General features: G+C 40.5%; 1 protein-coding gene across 1 annotated transcript in view; it reads right to left on the bottom strand.

The window, feature by feature from the left end:
* ADAMTSL3 (ADAMTS like 3) overlaps positions 1-21,701 on the bottom strand; it is a 235,757-nt gene that overhangs the window by 188,991 nt on the left and 25,065 nt on the right. The window contains exons 3-4 of the mRNA XM_081831893.1: positions 12,514-12,559; positions 2,899-3,135 (exon numbers count right to left, since the gene is read on the bottom strand). Coding sequence (XP_081688019.1) covers positions 2,899-3,135; positions 12,514-12,559 — 283 coding nt within the window. The remainder of the gene's footprint in view (positions 1-2,898; positions 3,136-12,513; positions 12,560-21,701) is intronic.

The raw sequence follows: 21,701 nt of genomic DNA, 5'->3' as shown, positions 1-21,701 counted from the left end.
AAGAAGACAGTGGAGTAAAATATTTAAAGTGCTGAGAGAAAAAAAAGCACCAGCCCAGAATTCTGTACCCTATGAAATTATCCTTCAAAAGTGAAAGAGAAATCAAGACTTCCTCAGGCAAACTAAAATTGAGGGAAGTTTTTTGCTAGTGGACCTAGTTTTTCAGAGTAGGAAAATGACATGGGTCAAAAATGTCAATCTATATAAAGAAAGGAAGTGCACAGGAAAATGAATAAAGGAAAATAAAATAAAAACATTAATTTTTCTTATTCTTTTTTTTTTAAATAATTTTTCTTATTCTTAATAGACCTAAAGGATTATAGTTTATCAAAATGATAGTAGCAACAATGTATTCGATTGTGTATGCTTATATATGTATATTTGTGTAGATATATGCTTACATATGCTTATGCATAAGTGAAATGGATGATAGCAATGACACAAGGGTTATAGGGAGAAATCAGGATTTTGGTGTTACTATTACTTTGCTGCTTGTATATTCACTATACCCATGAAGCAGTTTAGTGTTATTTGAAGGTAAATTTGGACTAGTTATAAATGTATACTGCAATCTGTAGGGCAATTACTAAAAAAGGCAAAAACAAAAAGTATAACTGATGTATTAAATAAGGAAAGAAAATGCAATCATATAAAATGCTCGTTGGTCAAAACTGCAAAAACCAGAACAGTGAACAAAAAATAGGAATATAGAACAAGGGTAACAAATAGAAAACAGTAACAAATATGGTAAATAATCACTTTAAACATCACTGACCTAAATGTACCAATTAAAAGACAAAGATTGTCAGAGTGGATCAAAAAACAAAATCCAATTATCCATTGTCTACAAGAATCCCCTTTTTAAAGGATAAGTAAAATGTGGTACATCCAGACAATGGAATATTAGTAATAAAAAGAAATGAGCTACCAGGTTCTGAAAAGACATGGAGGATACTTAAATGCATACTACGAGGTGAAAGAAGTCAATCTGAAAATCATACATACTCTATGATTTCAACTATATGACATCCTGAAAAAGGTAAAACTATGGAGACAATAAAAAGATCGGTGCTTGCCAGGGCTTAGCAGGGGAGGCGACGACGAATAGGCAGAACAGAGAGGACTTTCATGGCAGTGAAACTACTTTGTAAGATATCTACTGGTAGAAACAGCCAACAAACATTTGTCAAAATGTTTGATGTGTATCACCAAGAGTAAACACAGACTTTGGGTGATAATGATGTGTCAATGTAGGTTCATTGATCAAAACAAATGTACCACTCTGGTGCAGGATTTTAATAGTGGACAAGTTTACACATATGAAGGGGTAGGGGATAGATTGGAATTCTCTGTACCTTCTACTCAATTTTGCCATGAATCTAGAAAATTAAGTCTATTTTTTAAAAGGGTGGGGGTCCAGGAAGAGCCTGGAAAGGCAAAAAAGGATGGTGGATTTCACCATCAATGCAATGATAAGTCATCGAAGGATTAGGTTTTAAAGCAATCACTTCGGTTGCTGTGTGGAAAATGGACCTGAAGGGAACAATGGTGGAAGCTGAGAGATCAGGAGAGGAGGCTAGCCATGCAGTTTAGGTCAGAGTTGATGAAGGCTTAGACCAAAAAAGAAGTCATGCAGACAGAAAAGAATGGTTGATTAAAAAAAAAAAAAAAAGACTTTTGAATACAGAATGACAATGGATTAGATGTGTGTGTTGAAAGAGGAGAATCAAGGGCGCCTGGGTGGCTCAGATGGTTAAGCGTCTGCCTTCGGCTCAGGTCATGATCTCAGGGTCCTGGGATCGAGTCCCACATCGGGCTCCCTGCTCCTTGGGAGCTTGCTTCTCCCTCTGCCTCTCTCTCTCTCTCTCTGTCTCTCATGAATAAGTAAATAAAATCTTTAAAAAAAAAAAAGAAAGAGGAGAATCAAGAAGGACCCCAGAATTTTGCAGTGAGCAACCGGAGGCCATTTTCTAGATAAGCAGATGCAGGAAGGAGAAGCTACTTTGAAGAGCAAGATCATGGTTTGTCTTGGACCGTGTGACATCTGAGATGGCTGGTAATGCCCGACACTTGGTAGGTGGTTGGGGTGTTGCTCTTATTCATACTGTTTTTGTTATAAGAGCATAATAAGGTATGGAATACTAGACATAATTCTTTTAAAATATTTTTCTAGAGATTAAGGGAATGAGGGTGGAATCTCATCATTTCCCTGCCATCCCCATACTATCTCAGCCACCTGTCCCAGTGCCCTGAATCCTCATACCCACTGCAAGCTGGGGGAGGGCGTGGGGTTCTATGTCTCAGTTCCATGCACCACAGCTTTGCAAACTCCACTCTGAAAAATCTGCTGGAACACACTCATGCTAATTTTTTAGTAAGTAAGTCACTGCTCCCAAAGACCCAAAACAATAAATTTTAATAAAACAGTTAGTTGTTAAAAGGCTCAAAGAACCTATTGACGTTACCCTTCCAAAGTTGTGGTTCTCTAAATGGGGCCCTGGACCAGCAGCATCAGCATCTCCCATGAACTTGTTAGAAATGTAAATTATCAGGCTCCAGCCCAGATCTACTGGATCAGAAACTCTGGGGGTGGGGGCCTAGCCCCCTGTGTTTTAACAAGTCCTTCAGGTGAATCTGATGCCCTTTCAAGTTGGAGCACCACTGACCTAGAGGAATAAGATGTCCTCTACTGCAATCTTTTGAGTCTACCTGGACAAAGTTTACACTATTTTAAATAAGTAAAACATAATTTGAAGGTGAGTGATACTCTCTACCATATTTTTTTACATGACAAGTATCAAAGGCAATATTTCATCTGCATAAAGAAGAGAGTCTCAGTATGGAGAGTGGGCGTGGCACGTGCTGGACCCGGGGGTATGGGAAGCAGGTGTGGCTTACCTGACAAATTCCACTGATGCACATGTCCAGGGAATCTGTGCTGCAGCGAGTTCCATCCAGGACCTTGGGTGCCAACTCCACTACCAGGTTCTGTCCCCGTGCATGACACTTGAGCGCACAGGGGGCCGCAGGATCATTATACCGGGGAAGCCATTCATAATAACGCCCCTGATACTGGACGTCATTGTAGGCAGAGCACTGCTGGGCTCTGAAGTCCTCCGCGTCCGGAGGGCAGTCCTGCGAGCAGAGGAGAAGGGCCACACGCGCATCACTCAGGGAGATCAGCCACCCAAAGGCTGAACAAGTTTACAAGAGTCTCACGAGACCAGACCCCACCACCGGCCTCTCACCTTGGAGTCACCTCGTTTCTCCACTTTATTTAAATGCTCTCTTTTAACCATCTTGCTTTTAATTCTTCCAGGGGACTCCAGCTCTTTATAGGGGATATTAATTGTCGTCCATGCCTTCAAGAACCATTTCAATGGGAAGGATTACTTGCCCCCACTTTCGCCCCAAATTTGCCATGCTTTGTGAGAACCTGTGTTTGTTTCTTTCTGTTTTTGTGATTGTTAATTCATGTGCCTTCCTTCCCTGGTTTGGGCCCCCAGCCACTGCTTTTTCCTGGAACCAAGTGCCTGCCTTCAACCCACTGGAGGATGTGGAGGGACAAAATGGAGCTCTTTCAAATTCCGTCTACAACAACAGCAAGGAAATTCTAAGTAAATGCTCTAGGGAGTTCTCATAATAATAGTAAAAAGTGTGCAAGTGTTGATGACTCAGAAATCTTTTTACTTAATTACTAATCCCTCCCATCTGATATTTCCAAAGCCAGATGCTGGCTGACAAAAGGTTACTTTATTCTTCAGAGTTGGGTAAAAACTTCCTAATTGATGGGAATTAATTAATTCTATACAAACTTCCCAAGGAAAGAAAACAGATACAGAAAGGCAATAAATTATTTTGTATTTTTTTCTTATTACAAAAGTAATCAATGGTCCTTATAAAACCTTTGGGAAATAGTTTCTATTAAAAAAAAAAGAATAAAAGACAAAGATTCTTATACCTAAATCTTTACACAAATCCTTGATGATTTCCCAAAAACGAATTTCTGGCAATAAACTTTCTGAGAAAAAGGGTGTGTTTCATGAGCTTTTCAAAATATTGCCAAATTGCCCTCCAGGAATTTCCCTCCTTATTATCACCAGGCTCCCTAAGTTCCCTTTTTCTCAGTCTCTCTTCTCAGCTTAACATTTTTCTATCATGTTAAATAGAATTTCATTATTTTAATTTACATTTCCTTTCATAGGTTTGATCGCTTTCACATATATTTGCTTTTTGTATTAACTCTTCAAAAATTTGTTTTCTGTCCTTCATTTATCTATTGGAATGTTTGCCTTTTTACTATTTTTAACAGGTAAGACTATCAGCCTTCCTAATGAAGTTATCAATTCTTTGCCATCTGCACTGGAAATATTTTCCCCATTTGATTTTGGTTTGGTTGCTTTGCAAAGTCAAGAAGATTTATATTTCCAGGTAATCAGCTCTATTAATATTTCCTTTTAAGGCTTCTTCCCTCATTAATAAGTTTAGAAATGCTTTTTCTACCCTGCCTAAGAACAGATAAATACTGAAATGTATTTTTCTATCTCCTTTATAGTTTAGCAATTATATTTAACACTTTGTTGTTGTTTTTTTAAAGATTTTTATTTATTTTTTTGACAGAGAGACAGTGAGAGAGGGAACACAAGCAGGGGGAGTGGGAGAGAGAGAAGCAGGCCTCCCGACAAGCAGGAGCCCGATGCAGGGCTTGATCCCAGGACCCCGGGATCATGACCCAAGCCGAAGGCAGACGCCCAACGACTGAGCCACCCAGGCGCCCCTATTTAACACTTCGTTACATCGGGAATTTATTTTGATGTGTGGTGCAAGGTAAAAACCTAACATTATTTTTTCTACAAATAATTATTAATAAATTATCAGCCAGAATCTTAAAATATAATTTCTTTCATTTCTCCCCTTTTTACTACTTAACTTTTGTATCTTGCTGTGTTTATGCTTCTGGCCTTTATAATCTGCCTCAAATCCTTTTTGGAAGTAGGTAGGGAAGACATAAAATATAAGAAATAAACATTCCCCTGGGATTAGTTGTATTAGTTTGTGGTGAATTCTTCCAAAACCTTTAACTGCATCCACATTTTTCTTGTTTCAGAAAGATCAAACCTTAACCCAGGTCACACCTATGGAAGAGAGTTGAACTAAAGACTGAAACTGGTTGACCTTTCTCTATTGAAATGAGGACTGTTTTCCGTCCGGCCCCAGGGAAGATCATCAGTTGATAAAATTGTATGGCGCCTTCTTCCCTTAACCACGGCTAGTTTTCTCTGTATCTGACTCTTTGAACCCCAAGCCAAGGGTGTAAGAGAGCAGAGTGAAAACAACTTCCCTGACATTAGGCTCACTGATGTGGCCAGCATGCTCTAGGGACTGAAATTTCTTGCTGTCTGACCACTGACTGCCTTAAACTCCAGAAACCAAAGAAGTTTCACAAAATTAACAAGGTTTAATTAACAGACAGCCGAGGATGCCAGCCTACACTGAGTCCTTGCTGAAAAGGTGGCCAGGTTTGGACACAGGACCTGGCCTCCTTGGTCAGAAGCACACGCCTGGTCCACACCAGGACAGTCTTTCCCAGGAATTTGGAATTGCAATAGAAGAGCTGAGGACTCTCATCAGTCTGAGACTGAGCTAACCATCTCTTTCATGAGATGCCTGTTGAAGCAAAGCAAGCCAGTTCTCACAACAAAGAAGAATGAATTAGACACGAAAGAAGGAACGATGACAAACCATGTATTTCAATAAGATTACATAACTTGGGCTTCTCACTTTCTGATTCCTGGGTCCAGGCCCTTAAGGTGTGCTGATGCCCAAATTCCATTAAATATCCACACATCCATCCAGTGAATCCATTTTTCTTGAGCTATTTTGAGTAGGCTTCTGTTCCTGGGAAATGATGATTCCAATGAAGACACCCTTGTATCTGGACAATGCTTTCCTGTTTACAAGGGATCATACAGACATTCCCTTTGAGGTAGGTGGGTCAGAACTATCATTACCCTCATTTTGCAAACAGAGGAAACTGTGATCCTCAAAGTTTTCAGTCACTAGCCCAAAGACACCCAGCTAGACTATGACAGAGCCAAGACTGATTCCCAAAGTAACAAGTGTTCCATTATATGATACCACTTTCTAGTAATCTTGCAAGACATGGAGGGCTTACATTAAGCACTTTCATTTACTTGGCATCCTTCCAGTGTCAACACTAAGCCTGTCTAGTCGGCTTCTGCTGGGTCCCCTGCGCTGGCTCAAGACAATCTAGGGATTCCTGTGTCTTAAATAGTTTAGTTGACATTTAGGAAGCTTGAATACCAAACATTTTTCTGCTTCCCTTTCCCTGAGAAGCATTTCTTCATATCAGTTAAGACAACACATTAGTTAAATACACTTTATGGGCTTCGCCTAGGTTACCTGCTGTGGAGAACATAAAAGAAGAATATAATCCACCGCTTTCATGTCGAGAGCCTGCTATCTTATTGGAGATGCAGCACCTACTGCATGAAATACACTGACACAGTGGGTTACTGTTTGTATTTATAGATTCACAAGTAAGGCTTTGGATGAAGGAAATAAAATTGTTGTCCAAGTGTTAAATTAAAAATTGATTAAGTGGCAGGGTGCCTGGGTGGCTCAGTCAGTTAAGCATCTGACTCTTGATTTAAGCTCAGGTCATGAGGCCAGGGTCCTGGGATCAAGCCCAGCATCGGGCTCCATGCTCAGCGGGGAGTCTGCTTGGAATTCTCTCTCACTCTCTCGGTACCTCCCCCTCCTGCATTCTCTCTGTCTCTAAAGTAAATAAATAAAAATCTAAAAAAAAAAATTGATTAAGTGGAGTTAATATGGAAAGAATAGATCCTAGATCAGGAAGACTGGACTTAGGAGGGGGCAGCCAGTCTGGAAAGCATAGGAAAGGAGAAGGAGGAGGAGGACAGAGATTAGGAGAAGAGGGAGAAGGAGGGGAAGGAGGATACAACTAGTACCCATTCAAGGACCATGCCAAAGACAGAGATCTCGTTTCCTTCCTCAAGCCATGAGGATATGCAAACCATTCTCATGGACAACTTAGGGAGAAATGCCCAGACAGGGAGATCACCTAAAAAACAGAGCATTTTTGTGCATAAGAGAGACCATTAGCTAAGGGATGATTTATATAATAGGATTGAACCAAGTTTTTACATGGGTTATATATTTAGGTCATTTTTCCCAGATAACCAGTGAGTAGAGACTTAGGAGAAATGTGATTTCTACTGTAAGCAAATTTTAAATTTTTTTTTTAAAGATTTTATTTATTTATTTGAGAGAGAGAATGAGAGAGAGAGAGCATGAGAGGGGGGAGGGTCAGAGGGAGAAGCAGACCCCCCGCCGAGCAGGGAGCCTGATGCGGGACTCGATCCCGGGACTCCAGGATCATGACCTGAGCCGAAGGCAGTCGCTTAACCAACTGAGCCACCCAGGCACCCCAGCAAATTTTAAATTTTTATTTTATCTTCATATCCAAGTTGTACTATGCGTTAAATTTTGGGATGCTCTAATATAACCAATGCCAAAATTTCTAGCATGAAAACAAGTTACTGTGAGTGGTCATTATAAGAAGGCAGTTAGCAAATGGTGCATCATGGAAAAGTGACGTTTCAGATGAGATTTAAGGGATGGCCTGCTGTGTTTAGGACAACTGTAGGAAAGAACACAAACAACAGGGACACAGCAGAAATGAAGTCAGTAGCGATGAGGGACCGGGACCAGGCACGGCCAGCAAAGGTGAAAGTTTGTGAGTTGATGCAAGTCAGGGGAATTAAAAGCAATGAGGATCCACAAAGGGGACTGAAAGCGTGGCACTTCAGAAGGACCTCTGTGACGGCAGCATGGATTGGGGTAGGAGCAGTGACCGTGGAAAGTAAAGAACACCTCTAAGAGGAAACTGCCAGAAACTAGCCATCCATAGGACCCGTGGCATGAAGAGTCTTTCAAGGGTCACATCAAATGTTGTCTCTTCTGGAAAGCCAACAGGGACCCCACTGTGCAGAATTAACCACTGCTCCCTCTGTGCTCACATAAAAATGTGTTCATGCTGCAAAAACACTCTGACCAAATCATGATATACTTGTTTTTAAAGGTATTTTCCCTTTGCTCTCTTCCAGCACTTCCTTTGATCCCATAAACCCTGGTATTAAAAAATGAGTAAGTCAGTGAATTCAAGTAGTAGAACTCCTTGCTGACATGCATGGCTTCCCTTGGAAAGTCTCCAATTGCTCTGGGAGATGCCTGATAAGGAAAATTCTTCGCTGAGGCCTCAGGGGCCCCGCCCTGACCGTCAGGGTCTTTGCTGAGCGCTGACTGGAGGGTTATCTCTGAAGATGGCAGGTACCAGGGATTAGGGGCTGCTCCAGCCCAAAGCCCCATTTTCCCCAACAGAATGACCCCAGGGAGAGCTGCGGAAGCAAAGCCTGATTTCGCAGGGAGGGCAGTGTGGTCCTCATTGCCTGGCCGCGCCTCCCATTCCTGCACACCAGGAGTGGGATTTCTTCCTCTCCACCCTCTGAATGTGTATCCCTGTCACACCCACACTTCCTAACAAAAGGACATTCGATCCTTCCTTGAGTGCCTGGAGCCTATTCTTCTCAGGTATCTTCTGCTGAGGGAGGCAGAGATCAGAAATGGGGCGGTCAAGGTCTGTCCGCGTAAAGCCCGATCCTCCCCTGTTTCGGGGACCCTCTCCCCCCACCTCGGGCCACTGGCGTGGAAGGCCCACGGCCATGGAGGACTTCATTTCCGTGACTTCCCCTCCGTTGCCTCTCCTCTCCCTGACTTCTGTCTCTTGCCAACTGTGAATATTCAGAAGGTCTGTCCTACAGCTCCTGGGGTTGGCGATTCTATAACGGTATCCGAAAGGGGGATGTCCCTGCAATTCCCCCCGTGAGTCATGTGCTCGTGGGTTGGGGGGAGCAGCCACGTTTGAGACTACTATTTGTACCATAATCAATCATCTAACAAAGCTCCAGACCTTTCAGGCTCCTTTCCAAGAAGCAGTCAGGTGTAGCAGAGTGGGTAGAAGCCTGCACTCCAGAGCCTGGAGCCCAACTGCCTGGGGTCTAGTTCAGCTTTGTGCCCTTGGGCGCATTTCCTACATTTCCTCCTGTGTAAGAGTGGAAATAAGGGGCGTCTGGGTGGCTCAGTCAGTTGAGCGTCTGACTCTTGATTTTTGGCTCAAGTGATGATCTCAGGGTTGCGGGATCGAGCCCCGTGTTGGGCTCTGTGCTCAGCACAGAGTCTGTTTGAGATTTTCTCTCTCTCTCTTCCTCTGCCCCTCCCCTGCTCTCTCTTTCAAATAAATAAATGTTTTTTAAAAAGTGGAAATAAAAATAGTATCTACTTTGTAGAGATATTATGAGGATTAAATCAGTTTATTCATGGATAGGCACTTGGAACAATGTTTAGCATTCAGGGAGTAGTGGATACGTGTGATCTGTTGTTGTTGTTATTATTATTATTACTATTATTATTATTATTATTATTATTAAGTTTGGTTAAGAATTCAAAAGCTGGCACATACTGATGACAAGCTCTGTGGTTTTGAGGCCGAGAGCCTGAGCCTTCAGATAATCATGTGGAGGAACAGAAAGAAGTAGGAGTGACCTCTGGAATGGGAAGGAACGTTAGGTCTCTGGGGTCCCGCAGCAGTGACCTCCGTTCCTCCACGGAGCAGACTTCCCTGATCACCAAGATGGTGAGGTCCCTCAGGGGGGAAACAGGGGATCTTGCGGCCCCATCGGATGGGCTCCTGTGCCCCCAGAAATATAGGTGTAGGCATCTCTGAATCACAAGGTAAATCTCCCTCATAAGAGTGCCACATCTTGGAATCACCAAAGGCAGCTTCCTTCAGAAGAGTGGGTGATGGGCCCCATTTCCAGGGAAAAGTGAAACCGCTGACTGTTCAGGGGGCATGGCCTGTCTCCCACGGGGACACTGAATGGCCATGAGAAGCAACAGCAGGGATGCACTGATGGGACCTCACGTCTCTCCCCAGTGGAGGTAGGTTGCAGACTGGTCCCCCCCTCCTGCCCTCTGCACCACCCTGGGTAGCAGGGAGGGGGAGATCTCAAAAGGGTGATTCTAAACCCCAATTAATAAAGTAGGAAACAACTCAAGAAAAGACGTGACTATCTTTGTACCCTAAGTTCATGTGGTTACATCCACTCAGGATGCCTGACATCCTGGGTGTGTTTCTATGGTATATTCCCAGGAACACACTGTGTCATCTCTGCTGGGAAGACCACCAGCCCTGCTGCACAGATCCACTCCGATCTGCAGGAGGGCTTGAGGATGCACAGCAGCAGGGCCTGGCACACGGAGGTGGAGGGGTTTCCTGAGTGCTACAGCTCGGAAAGACTTGCCACGACCCCCCTTATTTCCCTGAAAGAAATTTTGTTTAAAACTCTGAGTTTGCAATGGCAAGCACAGCGATTAATGCCGCATTCTTATGAAATCTCTCTAAGGACCCCAACTCTGAGAACGAGAAAGGGCAACTTTCACTTTGTGGTCCTCCCCACTGGTCACCACCTTCTAAACCTCTATTCCTCACCAGCCTAGAGGTGGTAAAGGTTTCTGCAGGATCCTCACAGAGGGGCCTTCACGTAGAGACAACAGGTCTTCCCAAGACCCACGGAGCCTCAGGGGCCTGGGATCTTCACTCAAGCGCACCCAAGTCCTAACCATTGCACCTAGTATGCACTGATTTTAGTAGATTACACTGTATGTCTACACTGTATGACCCAACACTCCTAGACCCTCTTAATACTTGTGTTGAAGAAAGGTACCTTTTTGGAATTAGCGAGAGCAGAATCTCTCTCTCTCTCTCTCTCTCTCACACACACACACACACACACAGAAACCCAAGAATGAAATCTCAAATGGCAACACCTTGATCTGGGCATTTAAAATTTAAAAGAATTCCCCTAGATAGTCTCAGAGTACTGCTGACTAGGATACTGTTGTGGAATTTATTGTTGAATGGCTGCAAGGAATTTGTGGTCATTTGTTAAAGCAGCACGTTATAAAAAGGAAAAAAAAAAACCCTAAAAACAAACAACAACAACAAAACAAAAATATGCACCCAGGCAAAATGTAATAGATTAAAATGTCTCCTAGATAAAACCCTCAGGTTACTAATGCATTCACGTGCTTGCATGGGAAAACAAAGCCAGACTGTGTTTGTAACTAAATGTCTGATCTGTGCTCAAATCAATCTCTCTGCCTCCTGCGCCCGACCCAGACCTCAGCTCATTTAATTAAGCATCACGCACACGTGTCCCCCAAGTCCTCGGCCCTCCAGCCGGTCAGAGAACATGCGAAATCTATTTGCTTTGTGGCCCCAAATTCCTCCAAGGACATGGTGGACACCAATCTGTCTGCCCCAGGGCTGAGTGATATTGGAGTTTGAATGCCCAACAAATAGGTACCCACATTTCCCACTTGAGTTTGAAACCAGTTGAGATAGAAAGACAAACACTGCTGCTTCATCGCTGATAAAAACAGACTGAAAACATGGCTGAGCCCTGTGGTCAGAAGGTCTGGCTCACACTACCCACTCACTGTTGCCCAGGCTTGGCAGGGCTGCCCTCCCAGGACGAGTCTGGGTCTGCAGAATAAAGACCCTCAGACAGGACTTCTGTCTTATACTGGCCCAGAACAAAAGGGACAGAGCCCAAGTGAGTGAAACTTTTGAAATAAATTAATTACAACCAAAGGAGACGAAATGGATTAAAAAAAATCTAAATCTCACTTTGATGTCCAGATTCTAATAATTTCCTTTTTATTCGCGTCATTTTGATTTGGGTCTGTATCACGAACAAGGGACATGTTTTAAGTGGAAAATAGGACGGATTCCTTCTGATATTTATTTTGCATTTTCAGATCTGTAAAGCAAAAGGTTTGAATTTTTTTAGTGCTCATTGTTGTAGAACAAGAGAGAGGTTTATAAACCTGTCCCTACGTACGATTTCCTTGAATCACCAACAGAGCACTCTTAAACACATCTTGCAGTGGGCAGGACAGGCGGTTTGGGGCAGGAAAAACAGCAGTAGACCAGTTCAAGTCTGTGCTCTTCCTTTGTGACCGGTGGAAACTAATTTTACCCCAGAGCCCCTCATTTGCAAAAGAGAAATAACCACACCTCGTCTGCCTATATCTCAGAGACAGGGTGGGGTTCCGGTGACATACTGTGCATAAAGCTCTTTGAACTTTGAAGGCACTTACAGGTATCAGGTATTGTTTCTATGAATTCAGAAATTATTAAATATTTACCAAATCAGTTTATAAATGTGAAATGGCCTAAAAAGGTAGTACACAAGGAAGGTATGAGATACACAAAATCTGTTGTCAATTAAAAAAATGGTTAAATTTTCCCCAAAGGGTACCAAGGGGCCATCAGCTTTACAGTACACACAGTCTTCCAACTTAACACATGAACATTATTGGATTATAGATTTTTATTACAAAACTTACATGATTGCTGCATGTCTTGTATCGAATATTCTGCCCTTCACAATTCCTAGAGGAAAAAAGAGGGAAAAAGAAATGATTTCATAGAACTGACAAGCAGCACAAAGGAAAGAAGAAAGGAAGGAAGGAGGGAGAGAGGAAGGAAGGGAGGAAAGGAGGAAGGAAGGAAGAAGGAACAAAGAAAGAAAGGAAATGAGGGAGGGAGGAGAGAGAGAGAGAGAGAAGGAAGGAAGGAAGGGGAAATGAGGGAGGGAGGAGAGAGAGAGAGAAGGAAGGAAGGAAGGAAGGGAGGGAGAGAGGCAGGGAGGAAGAGAGGCAGGTCAATACAAGGTGATACTGATAAAACTTTTATTAGTCCACGTTACCTCAGAGATTCAAAGTTTAAATTCTAAGAAATAACATTCAAAAATCAGGAGGGCAAAAATCTCATGAAAGTGTCACTTTAAATAGAGAGTGAATTCTTTAGTTGAATTAATGTAATGACATTACTTACGTGCAGTTTTTACCCTGGGAGCCATATAACCACTGAAATTAATGTATAACGTGTGTGCATACTTGTGGGTTTTTTCTGTGAAAAAGTATAGGAAACTACGGGTAGACGCATTCATGCACCATGTCCCTCACTCACTGAAGGAACCTAAGTTGGCTGGGCTCTCCATGACCTCCTTCTGTAATCGATACAATGGTCTCTGTTAGACATTTACTTGAGGCAACATTCTACAATTTATTCCAGCTATTGGCCTTATTGAACGGAAGCTACAAAATAGTGTCCAGGTGACCTTCTTGGGAGGCTGGTGTTATAGGGTCTGAAGTCATCTATAGGCTTGAGAATCCTCCAGGAATGACCGCCAACGAACACTATCCTCCCCTCCAGCCACTGGGTCTAGAATCCTGCCACTCATTCTCTAGGCAGATTCTTCCTTTGGATGCTTGAGATTCCATCTGTCAGTACTTTCCTCAATCAGTGCTTGCTGCTTCATAGTTTATATTATATTAACTCCTTAAAGTTAGCTGGTCTGCTCATGGTACCTTTCCCAACTTTTCAATCACACATTCTTACCTTTGGTTTTCCTGGTCAGCTCAATGGCAGATTTGCAGCAAAGAAAGCTAAACACAGGCTTAACTCAACATCTTGCATTGAAAGTCAGTTGATACTATTTCAATGTTTTAAAATATTTTGTCCTAGAAGAATAGAAATTTAATTTTTTTTTAAAGATTTTATTTATTTATTTGAGACAGAATGAGAGAGAGAGAGCACATGAAAGGGGGGAGGGTCAGAGGGAGAAGCAGGCTCCCTGCCGAGCAGGGAGCCCGATGTGGGACTCGATCCAGGGACTCCAGGATCATGACCTGAGCCGAAGGCAGTCACTTAACCAACTGAGCCACCCAGGTGCCCTAGAAATTTAATTTTTAAAAAAATTTTTTAAAGGTTTTATTTATTTGAGAGAGAGAGAGATCATAAGCAGGGGGTAAGGGGCAGAGGAAGAGGGGGATGCAGGCTCCCCGCTGAGCAGGGAGCCTGATGTGGACCTTGATCCCAGGACCTGGGATCATGACCTGAGCCGAAGGCAGACACTTAACCGACTGAGCCACCCAGGCACTGCAAGAAAAGAAATTTTTAAGAAGTGAATCTGAGTGAGGGCACCTGGGTGGCTCAGTCGGTTAAGCATCCAACTCTTGATTTTGGCTCAGGTCATGATCGCAGGGTCCTGAGATGGAGCCCTGTGCTGGGCTCACTGCTCAGCCGGGAGTCTGCTTGAGATTTTCTCTTTTACTCTCCCTCTGCCCCTCCCTCCTCCCTCTCTAAAAAAAGAAAAGTGAATCTGAGTGGATCTGATTTTTGGCTGGTATGGTTTAAATAGGAGCCTCTATGAAATAATTGATGATCTATTTCAGTAATATGCAATTCATTGCACGTATTTGCTGATGATTCCATTTTTACTGATTACAAAAAGAGTAAGTGAAGACTAATAATATGCCAAGGAGACTAATCAATCTTTCAAAATCCCATCACCAAGACCTTCGCTCTCAATATTTTGGCATTTAATGATCCAGCATTTCTGCATGACTTACAGATGTGAAAGCATACTACTAATTCAACTTCATACTAGTTTTAATCTAATATAACATTTTATTACTAATTCTTTGGAGAAATTGTTTTAATAACTATATAATAGTCCATTATACAGACATTACATTTTTTGTAGGTCTGAATTTAAATTTTAATTGTGGTAAAATACACATAACATAAATTCACCATCTTAACCATTTTTAGATACACAATCCAGAATTAAGTATATCCACACTGCTGTACAAACATGACATTTTATGGTTATTTATGCTGCCTTTTTCCCCATGCTTTTTAAATTTACATACAGTAAAATTCACTCTCTTGGGGGTGTACAATTTTATGAGTTTTGACAGACCCATCCTCCACACGACCAATTTTCTTTTAACGGAGTGATTATTTTGTATTTTATCATGTCTGACACTTTTTGATCCTGCTTTCCGCTTTTTCTTTCTTTGCAGTCGTTCTCAAACTCAGACTTCTCCACTTTCATCTCATACCATACCTTCCTGTCTGTTCCAGTTGTAGCATATACCCCTAATGGGATTAAGGAGACAGGCATATGGGAGGAAGAACTTTGGGAGCGGAAAAAAAAAAAAAAAAAAAACCGCATTACAGATAATGCTTGGAAAGCATCATCTAAATGATAGTTAAATTTCTGAACTTAAAGGCAGACAAGGTATCCAATCAGTGGCCCCTGTTTAATACAACTGTCATGACTTGGGGATTAGAACATCTTCCCAGATGCTATCGTAGTAATAGGTTGACCCAGTCTTAGCATTTTGTAACACTGCCTATTTCCTCTTCTTGTGTCTTGTCATAGGTACATGACCCTGAAATTTATTAAACTTTCGATGAGGCTACATCAAACTTGAAACATTCAAGAAGCACCAAACTGGGAGGCTGGCGGGGCAAACGGTATTAGGGTGGAAAAGTCTCTCTCTTGGTCGAGGGTTAGTGATGCTGTTCTCCTAGGAGACAGTTATGCCAGTAGACAAGGTCATGTACTTACACAACTTATTTCATTGTGCTTTTATTTGAGGGGGAAAAAAAAAGAAGAAGAAAATAAATTACAGAAAAAGTGAAAGGGGTAATTTAAAGTACTCTGTTTATTTTGGAAAGGCCCCAACTGAGGAAAGCAGCTAATAGGTTAGGGAAGTGATAACCAAAAGCTTTTGTACCACACTGACTTGGAATCCTAAAAGGCTTTTAATTCTACTGTCCAGAGAGCAGGCAAATTGCAAAGACACATGTTAAGACAGTATTTGAATTGAAATACTGATACACAAAACAAACAAACAAACTAACAAAATGTAGAAACCTACGAAGAAAGACATTTTTTTTAAAAGTGTTCTGGAACTTCAGAAAAAAATTATTTCAGATGCACTGTTACCAACTGTGTAACTTTAGCTGTGTGCATGAAAAGCAAAACTACTTTTGTAGGGGCGCCTGGGTGGTTCAGTCAGGTAAGCGTCTGCCTTTTCAGCTCAGGTCATGATCCAGGGTCCTGGGATCGAGTCCTGTATCGGGCTCCCTGCTCAGCAGGGAGTCTGCTTCTCCCTTTCCCTCTGCCCCCCCCACTTGTGCCCTTCTCTCTCTCTCTCCCCCCCAAATAAATAAAATCTTAAAAAAAAAAAAGGTGGGGTGCCTGGGTGGCTCAGTCGTTAAGCGTCTGCCTTCAGCTCAGGTCATGATCCAGGGTCCTGGGATCGAGCCCCGCATCGGGCTCCCTGCTCAGTGGAGAGTCTGCTTCTCCCTCTCCTCCCCGCTTGTGTTCTCTCTTGCTGTCTCTGTCACTATCTGTCTCTCTCTCTCAAATAAATAAATGAAATCTTAAAAAAAAGAAAAGAAAAGAAAATCTACTTTTGTAAAAAGAAATTTAAAACTAAAAGGAAAGAACGTATCCTTGAAAACAGTTTATGGCTGTGTCTCAGGTCTGCTGGTATAGACCACAGAGTCACAGTCTACACCCGAATGCCATCTGCTGTGCCCTGATCGCAAGCCTAGCATCCAGGAAGCACAAGCTTGTGTCTTAACTGATGAGCCTGAAAATCTAAACCTACGACACGAGGATATGTCCACAACCAATCCCACTACAAGTGCAGCAAAGTGATAGGGAACGAGAGCATTTTACTTCATGAACTCTCAGAATAGAAAGTACCATTCTGGACTCATTCCTTCTCCAGCAACTTCTTATGGTGAACCTACTAAGTACCAGGATATGAATATAAAGATGCGGGGAGACTATCTCTCAATTCCCCTAACAAATCAGTAGTAAGATTTTTTTTTTTTTTAAACCCAACCATCTAGCCAACATTTTTAACGTTCTACTTCACTTCAACCTAACACACAGTAAACTCACGGACTGGTCTCTATTGATGTGGTATGCCTTGGTTACAATTTAGTATGAAAATGAATGACCACTTTATGAAACAGGCATAAAATGAAATTCAAGTTATTTTAAAGTTAAGGACACTGGAGTCCTAATTCCCCAAGCAGGAACCTGCCAGCTTATTCTGGAAATAATTCCTTTGGCCCGAAGCAACTGAGCTGCAGAAATATTACTTCCAAGTTTTTAATTTCATTCTAATTATTATATGCAAGAGCTAATGGTTATCAGGAGTATATGAAAATTCAAGAACATCATTTCACAATTATGTATTTTCTATCCATTACAACATTTATAACACCCTGAAATTGGAGATTTTTGAAGCCATAAATTTATGAATATATAAAAAACATATGTTGATTCCACATGAGGATACATTAAAAACATTAATAAAATTTCCCTGGAGTTCACAGCAGTATAATTTATTACATTCATTTGATGATATATTGACCCAAATACTAGTGCCTTAAAGACTGAGAAGCATGTGTTTTGAAGAATAAAAATACATTAATTTTTTAAATAGTAGTTAACTTAAACCTGTTTCCCATGGTTGGCAGTTGACTAGTATATCGAGTTACAAATTCCTGCAAGAGAGACATTCTGGCTGGGTTATGCTCTGCAGTGCGAAAGCACTGACTGTGAATTTAAATATAATCAAATCCTGAAATAACATTATCTGCAAAGAAATAAATGAGCAAAATAGCTGCATTCATCCCCTTCCCCAAATCATTAATTTAAATAAGCACCTTGATAAAAAGAGAAGGCACTGAAATGCTTTCAAAAGCTTTGGGATGGTGCTTTGTTTGATTTTATATGTAACCACCTCCATCTTCCTTCTCCAAGAAAAATGGACCACAGAGCTCCATATTTATGAAGATTTAACAAGTCTCTAAGGCTCTCCTAGGATAAAGAGACTTGATAAGCTTTTCAAGGGAAGTAGGTTTCCTTCTTAAGAATCTCAGAGTACTTTCAAAATGACAGTAAAGTTCTTAATGTGGGAGGGGGTCAGGAATGATTAAAGTTTGAGGCTGCCCAAAAGGTGGGGAGCAGGGATGAGCTGAACCATTAATGCAGCTGCTGCCCTTCTTTCAAATTAATCTAATTCAATTTTTATGCAGAGACATGATGTTACTGTCCCTGTTTCTCATCAGAGACACAGAGTGATGGGGGTGCCATAGGCCTGGCCCCATGCCAGGAACCAAACCGGAGACAGGACATACATCACCATACATTTATCTGACTAGAAAGACCACAAGACATACTATTCTCTCATTTAATTTTTTTAATACTTGATTAGGATCTTTTCTAGCCTGATATATTTGTTCAAATTAGATGAGCTCAGGGAGTAAACAAATTTGGAGATTCTCAGGCCTAAGAGCAAATTCTAGAAGACAGGTTAAGATTTGTGCATAAATAGACTAAAAAACACTGAAGTCCTAAAAAACTGAAAAAAAAATTAAGCAAGTACTACTTTGGGGATGAACACTTGAAATAGAGTAGCAATATGTATAACTGAATTGTTTTTGTGTTCTTACAAGTATTTTATTATGAAATGTTTTAAGTCCACAAAAAAAGAATGACACAAACTACATATACCCACTAGAAAACCTCATCGTTTCTTAAAGTTTTCTTTGGAATTATTTTTAAGAAATGTATCATTACAAATATGGTGCAAGTCCCCTGCCAAACCCCCTCAATCCTATTCCCTTGCCTCCCTCTGCAGAGGCAACTAAGTAAATGGTATCATAGGGTGCATGACCTTCACAGCTTGATTTTTTAAATTTGTATCAACACTATGTTTTTGAGAACATCCATGTTGATAGACCCAACTCGAATTCATTTTTATGATTCCATAGGAACCCAATGTATAAATATACCACCATGTATTTATCAATTTTTTTTTTTTAAGATTTTATTTATTTGGCAGAGAGAGACAGTGAGAGAGGAATCACAAGCAGGGGGAGTGGGAGAGGGAGAAGCAGACTCCCCATTGAGCAGGGAGCCCCACGAGTGGCTAGATCCCAGGACCCTAGGATCATGACCTGAGCCGAAGGCAGATGCTTAACGACTGAGCCACCCAGGTGCCCCAATTCTTTTTCTTTTTTATTGGCCAATTTTCCTAAAGTTTATGAAGATTCTGCAATAAACAATCTTACACAATCCCCTTAGGCATATCTGCATGCATTTCTCTGGGATATATACCTGGGAGGGACTGTTCTGCTGTGGGCACTTACAGCTTCACTATGACTAGATATTGACAAATTGCTCTCTAAAATTGAGAGTACCAATTTTCACCCCCATTCATAGTGCAGGAAGGTTCTTATTTTCACACATCTAGGTCAATATTTGGCATTTTAAAACATTTTAAGTTTTTCCCCAATCTGAAGAATATAAAATATCTCACTTTGTATTCTTTCATGTCTTTTTGTGAATGAGGTTAATATTGCCATTTGTTTTTGATTATGCAGGTTTCCCTTCTGTGAATTTCCTGTCCGTATTCCTTCTTCATTTTTCTACAAGTTTGTTTTTGCTTTTGTTTTTTGTTTGTTTTTTGTTGTTGTTGTTTCTGCTTTTGTTTTACTGGTATGTAGAAGTTACTTAAATATTTCAGATATTAATCCCTTATTGTCTATATTCATTGTCAAAAGTCTCCCACTCTAAGCTTTTCTTTTGTTTTATAGTATATTTTCATGATATAAAATTGTGTAGTGGACTTGAATTTATCAATATTTTCCTTTAAATCTTGTATCTCTAAAATTGTGTAGTGGACTTGAATTTATCAATATTTTCCTTAAACTCTTTGTATCTTAGTTAAGGAATAATTCACTACCCAGAGATCATAAAGACATTCTCTGGTATTTTCTTCTAAATGTTTTCAAGCTTTGCTTTTCATAAGTAGACTTTAATGCACCTAGAATGTATTCTTTATGTGTATTGACATTTTCTAATATTTTCCCTTTGGATATCAATAATCATACCTGAGCCCCACATACTGAAGATCCACCCTTTCTCTAAAAAATTTTAGTGCCACCTCTAATATATTTCAAATGCTCATATATGCATGTTTTTGTTTCTTGGATCTCCATTTTGCTACATTGGTCTCTTATTTGTCCCCATGCTACTATGGTAGTTAAATTTCTTAAATTTCAGTGTCTGGGCAAGTTACCCATTTTGTTGTTTGAAAAATTGTTTTCATTACCTTTGCATTTCCATATGATTCTTAGAACTGGAATTACACTTAATTTAAAGATTAATTTGGTGGGAAATGTATTTTTATGATGTTGTGACTTCCTATTTATGTTCATATTATATCTCACCATTTACTTAGGTGAGATTTTAAATCTTTCATAAAGGTCTTGTACAGTTACTAAATATTTTACAAGGTACCTCATATTTTGTTAGTAGTGTAAATGGCATCTTTATGAAATTTTGCTTTCTCAGTTCTTGCTACCATATAAGAATACAGTTATCTGTGCATTAATCTTGTTTACAGTACTAGGACTCTTATTAGTCCTATTTTTTTATGTGTAGATATTCTTAGATTATATCTTAGATAATCAGGTAGTCTCTGAATCCTGAGAACTTTATTTTTTCCTTTCTAATTCTTATACTTTGTATTTCTTTTTCTTGCCTGATTATACTGACTAGGGCCCCAAAAACAATAACAAATTTAAACAATGACAGCAGGCATTCTTATTTCATACCTAATATCAGAGAAAATGCATGATATTTTACTATGAAGGATGATATTTACTATAAATTAAAAGAGTACACCTCTATTTCTAGTTTGCTAAATTTTTCTTTTCAATTATGAAAAAAAATGTATCAATGTAGATAACTGTAATTTTTCTCTCTTATGTCATCAATGCTGTGCCTGATAGTGCTTACTCATGGCAAATATTCCCTTTTGTATTATGTATCTTAGGATTGCAAGCTAATCTTAAATAAAGGATCTACTGATAGGAATAGGAATCCCATAGAGCCTGCCTTGGTGGTCTGTCCCTCCACATCTTCTTTACTGCCAGTAGCCTCAGAGCTATCAAGGGTTACAAGACCACTTTTGATATTCATTTCTCATCTCAAAGCTTCCACAATCATATGGGACATATACATTCAACTCAATATGTACAATATATGTAAATCAATATACATGTATCTCAAACTCTTAGAACAGGTCCATTGTTCCCAAGTGGAAATTTTTTTTAATTCAGTGTTGAGACCAAGAATTTAAAATTTTCTATGCTGGTATGTGGTTTTCTTTTTGTTTTTTGTGGGGTTTTTTTGGTCCCAGTCCATCTGTTTAGGAAACATATGGACTTCAAAGATCCTGCCTTTATATTATGGTTGGAGTTCCTATGCTGTGCCTCACAGACACTCAAGACTTGATCTCTTGTGATTATGAAGGAATTAAAACTCAAAAGCCCACGTTCTGGACACCAAGAGATTCCCTCTCCATTCCCCAGACAGGCACAGAATCAGGTATGCACTTCTTGGTCTGGCATTCAGTTACCTCTTTGTTTTTTTGGTTCTGTGGATTCCCTTTAATTTCTTCTAGGTTCACCTATACTTTTTTATTAAGACTTGTTAATGTTGTGGGGTTTTTTTAATCCAATTAACATACAGTGTTAGATTAGTTTCAGATATACAATATAGTGATTCAACAATTTTATACATTACTCAGTGGAAAGAGCCAAGATGTCCATCGACAGATGAATGGATAAAGAAGATGTGGTA

The sequence above is a fragment of the Leptonychotes weddellii genome, chromosome 9, assembly GCF_054177405.1.
Source record: "Leptonychotes weddellii isolate Sample4059 chromosome 9, ASM5417740v2, whole genome shotgun sequence".
Classification (NCBI taxonomy): Eukaryota; Metazoa; Chordata; class Mammalia; order Carnivora; family Phocidae; genus Leptonychotes; species Leptonychotes weddellii.
Note: the sequence above shows the minus strand (reverse complement) of the source record. Positions and strands in the feature narration are given on the sequence as shown.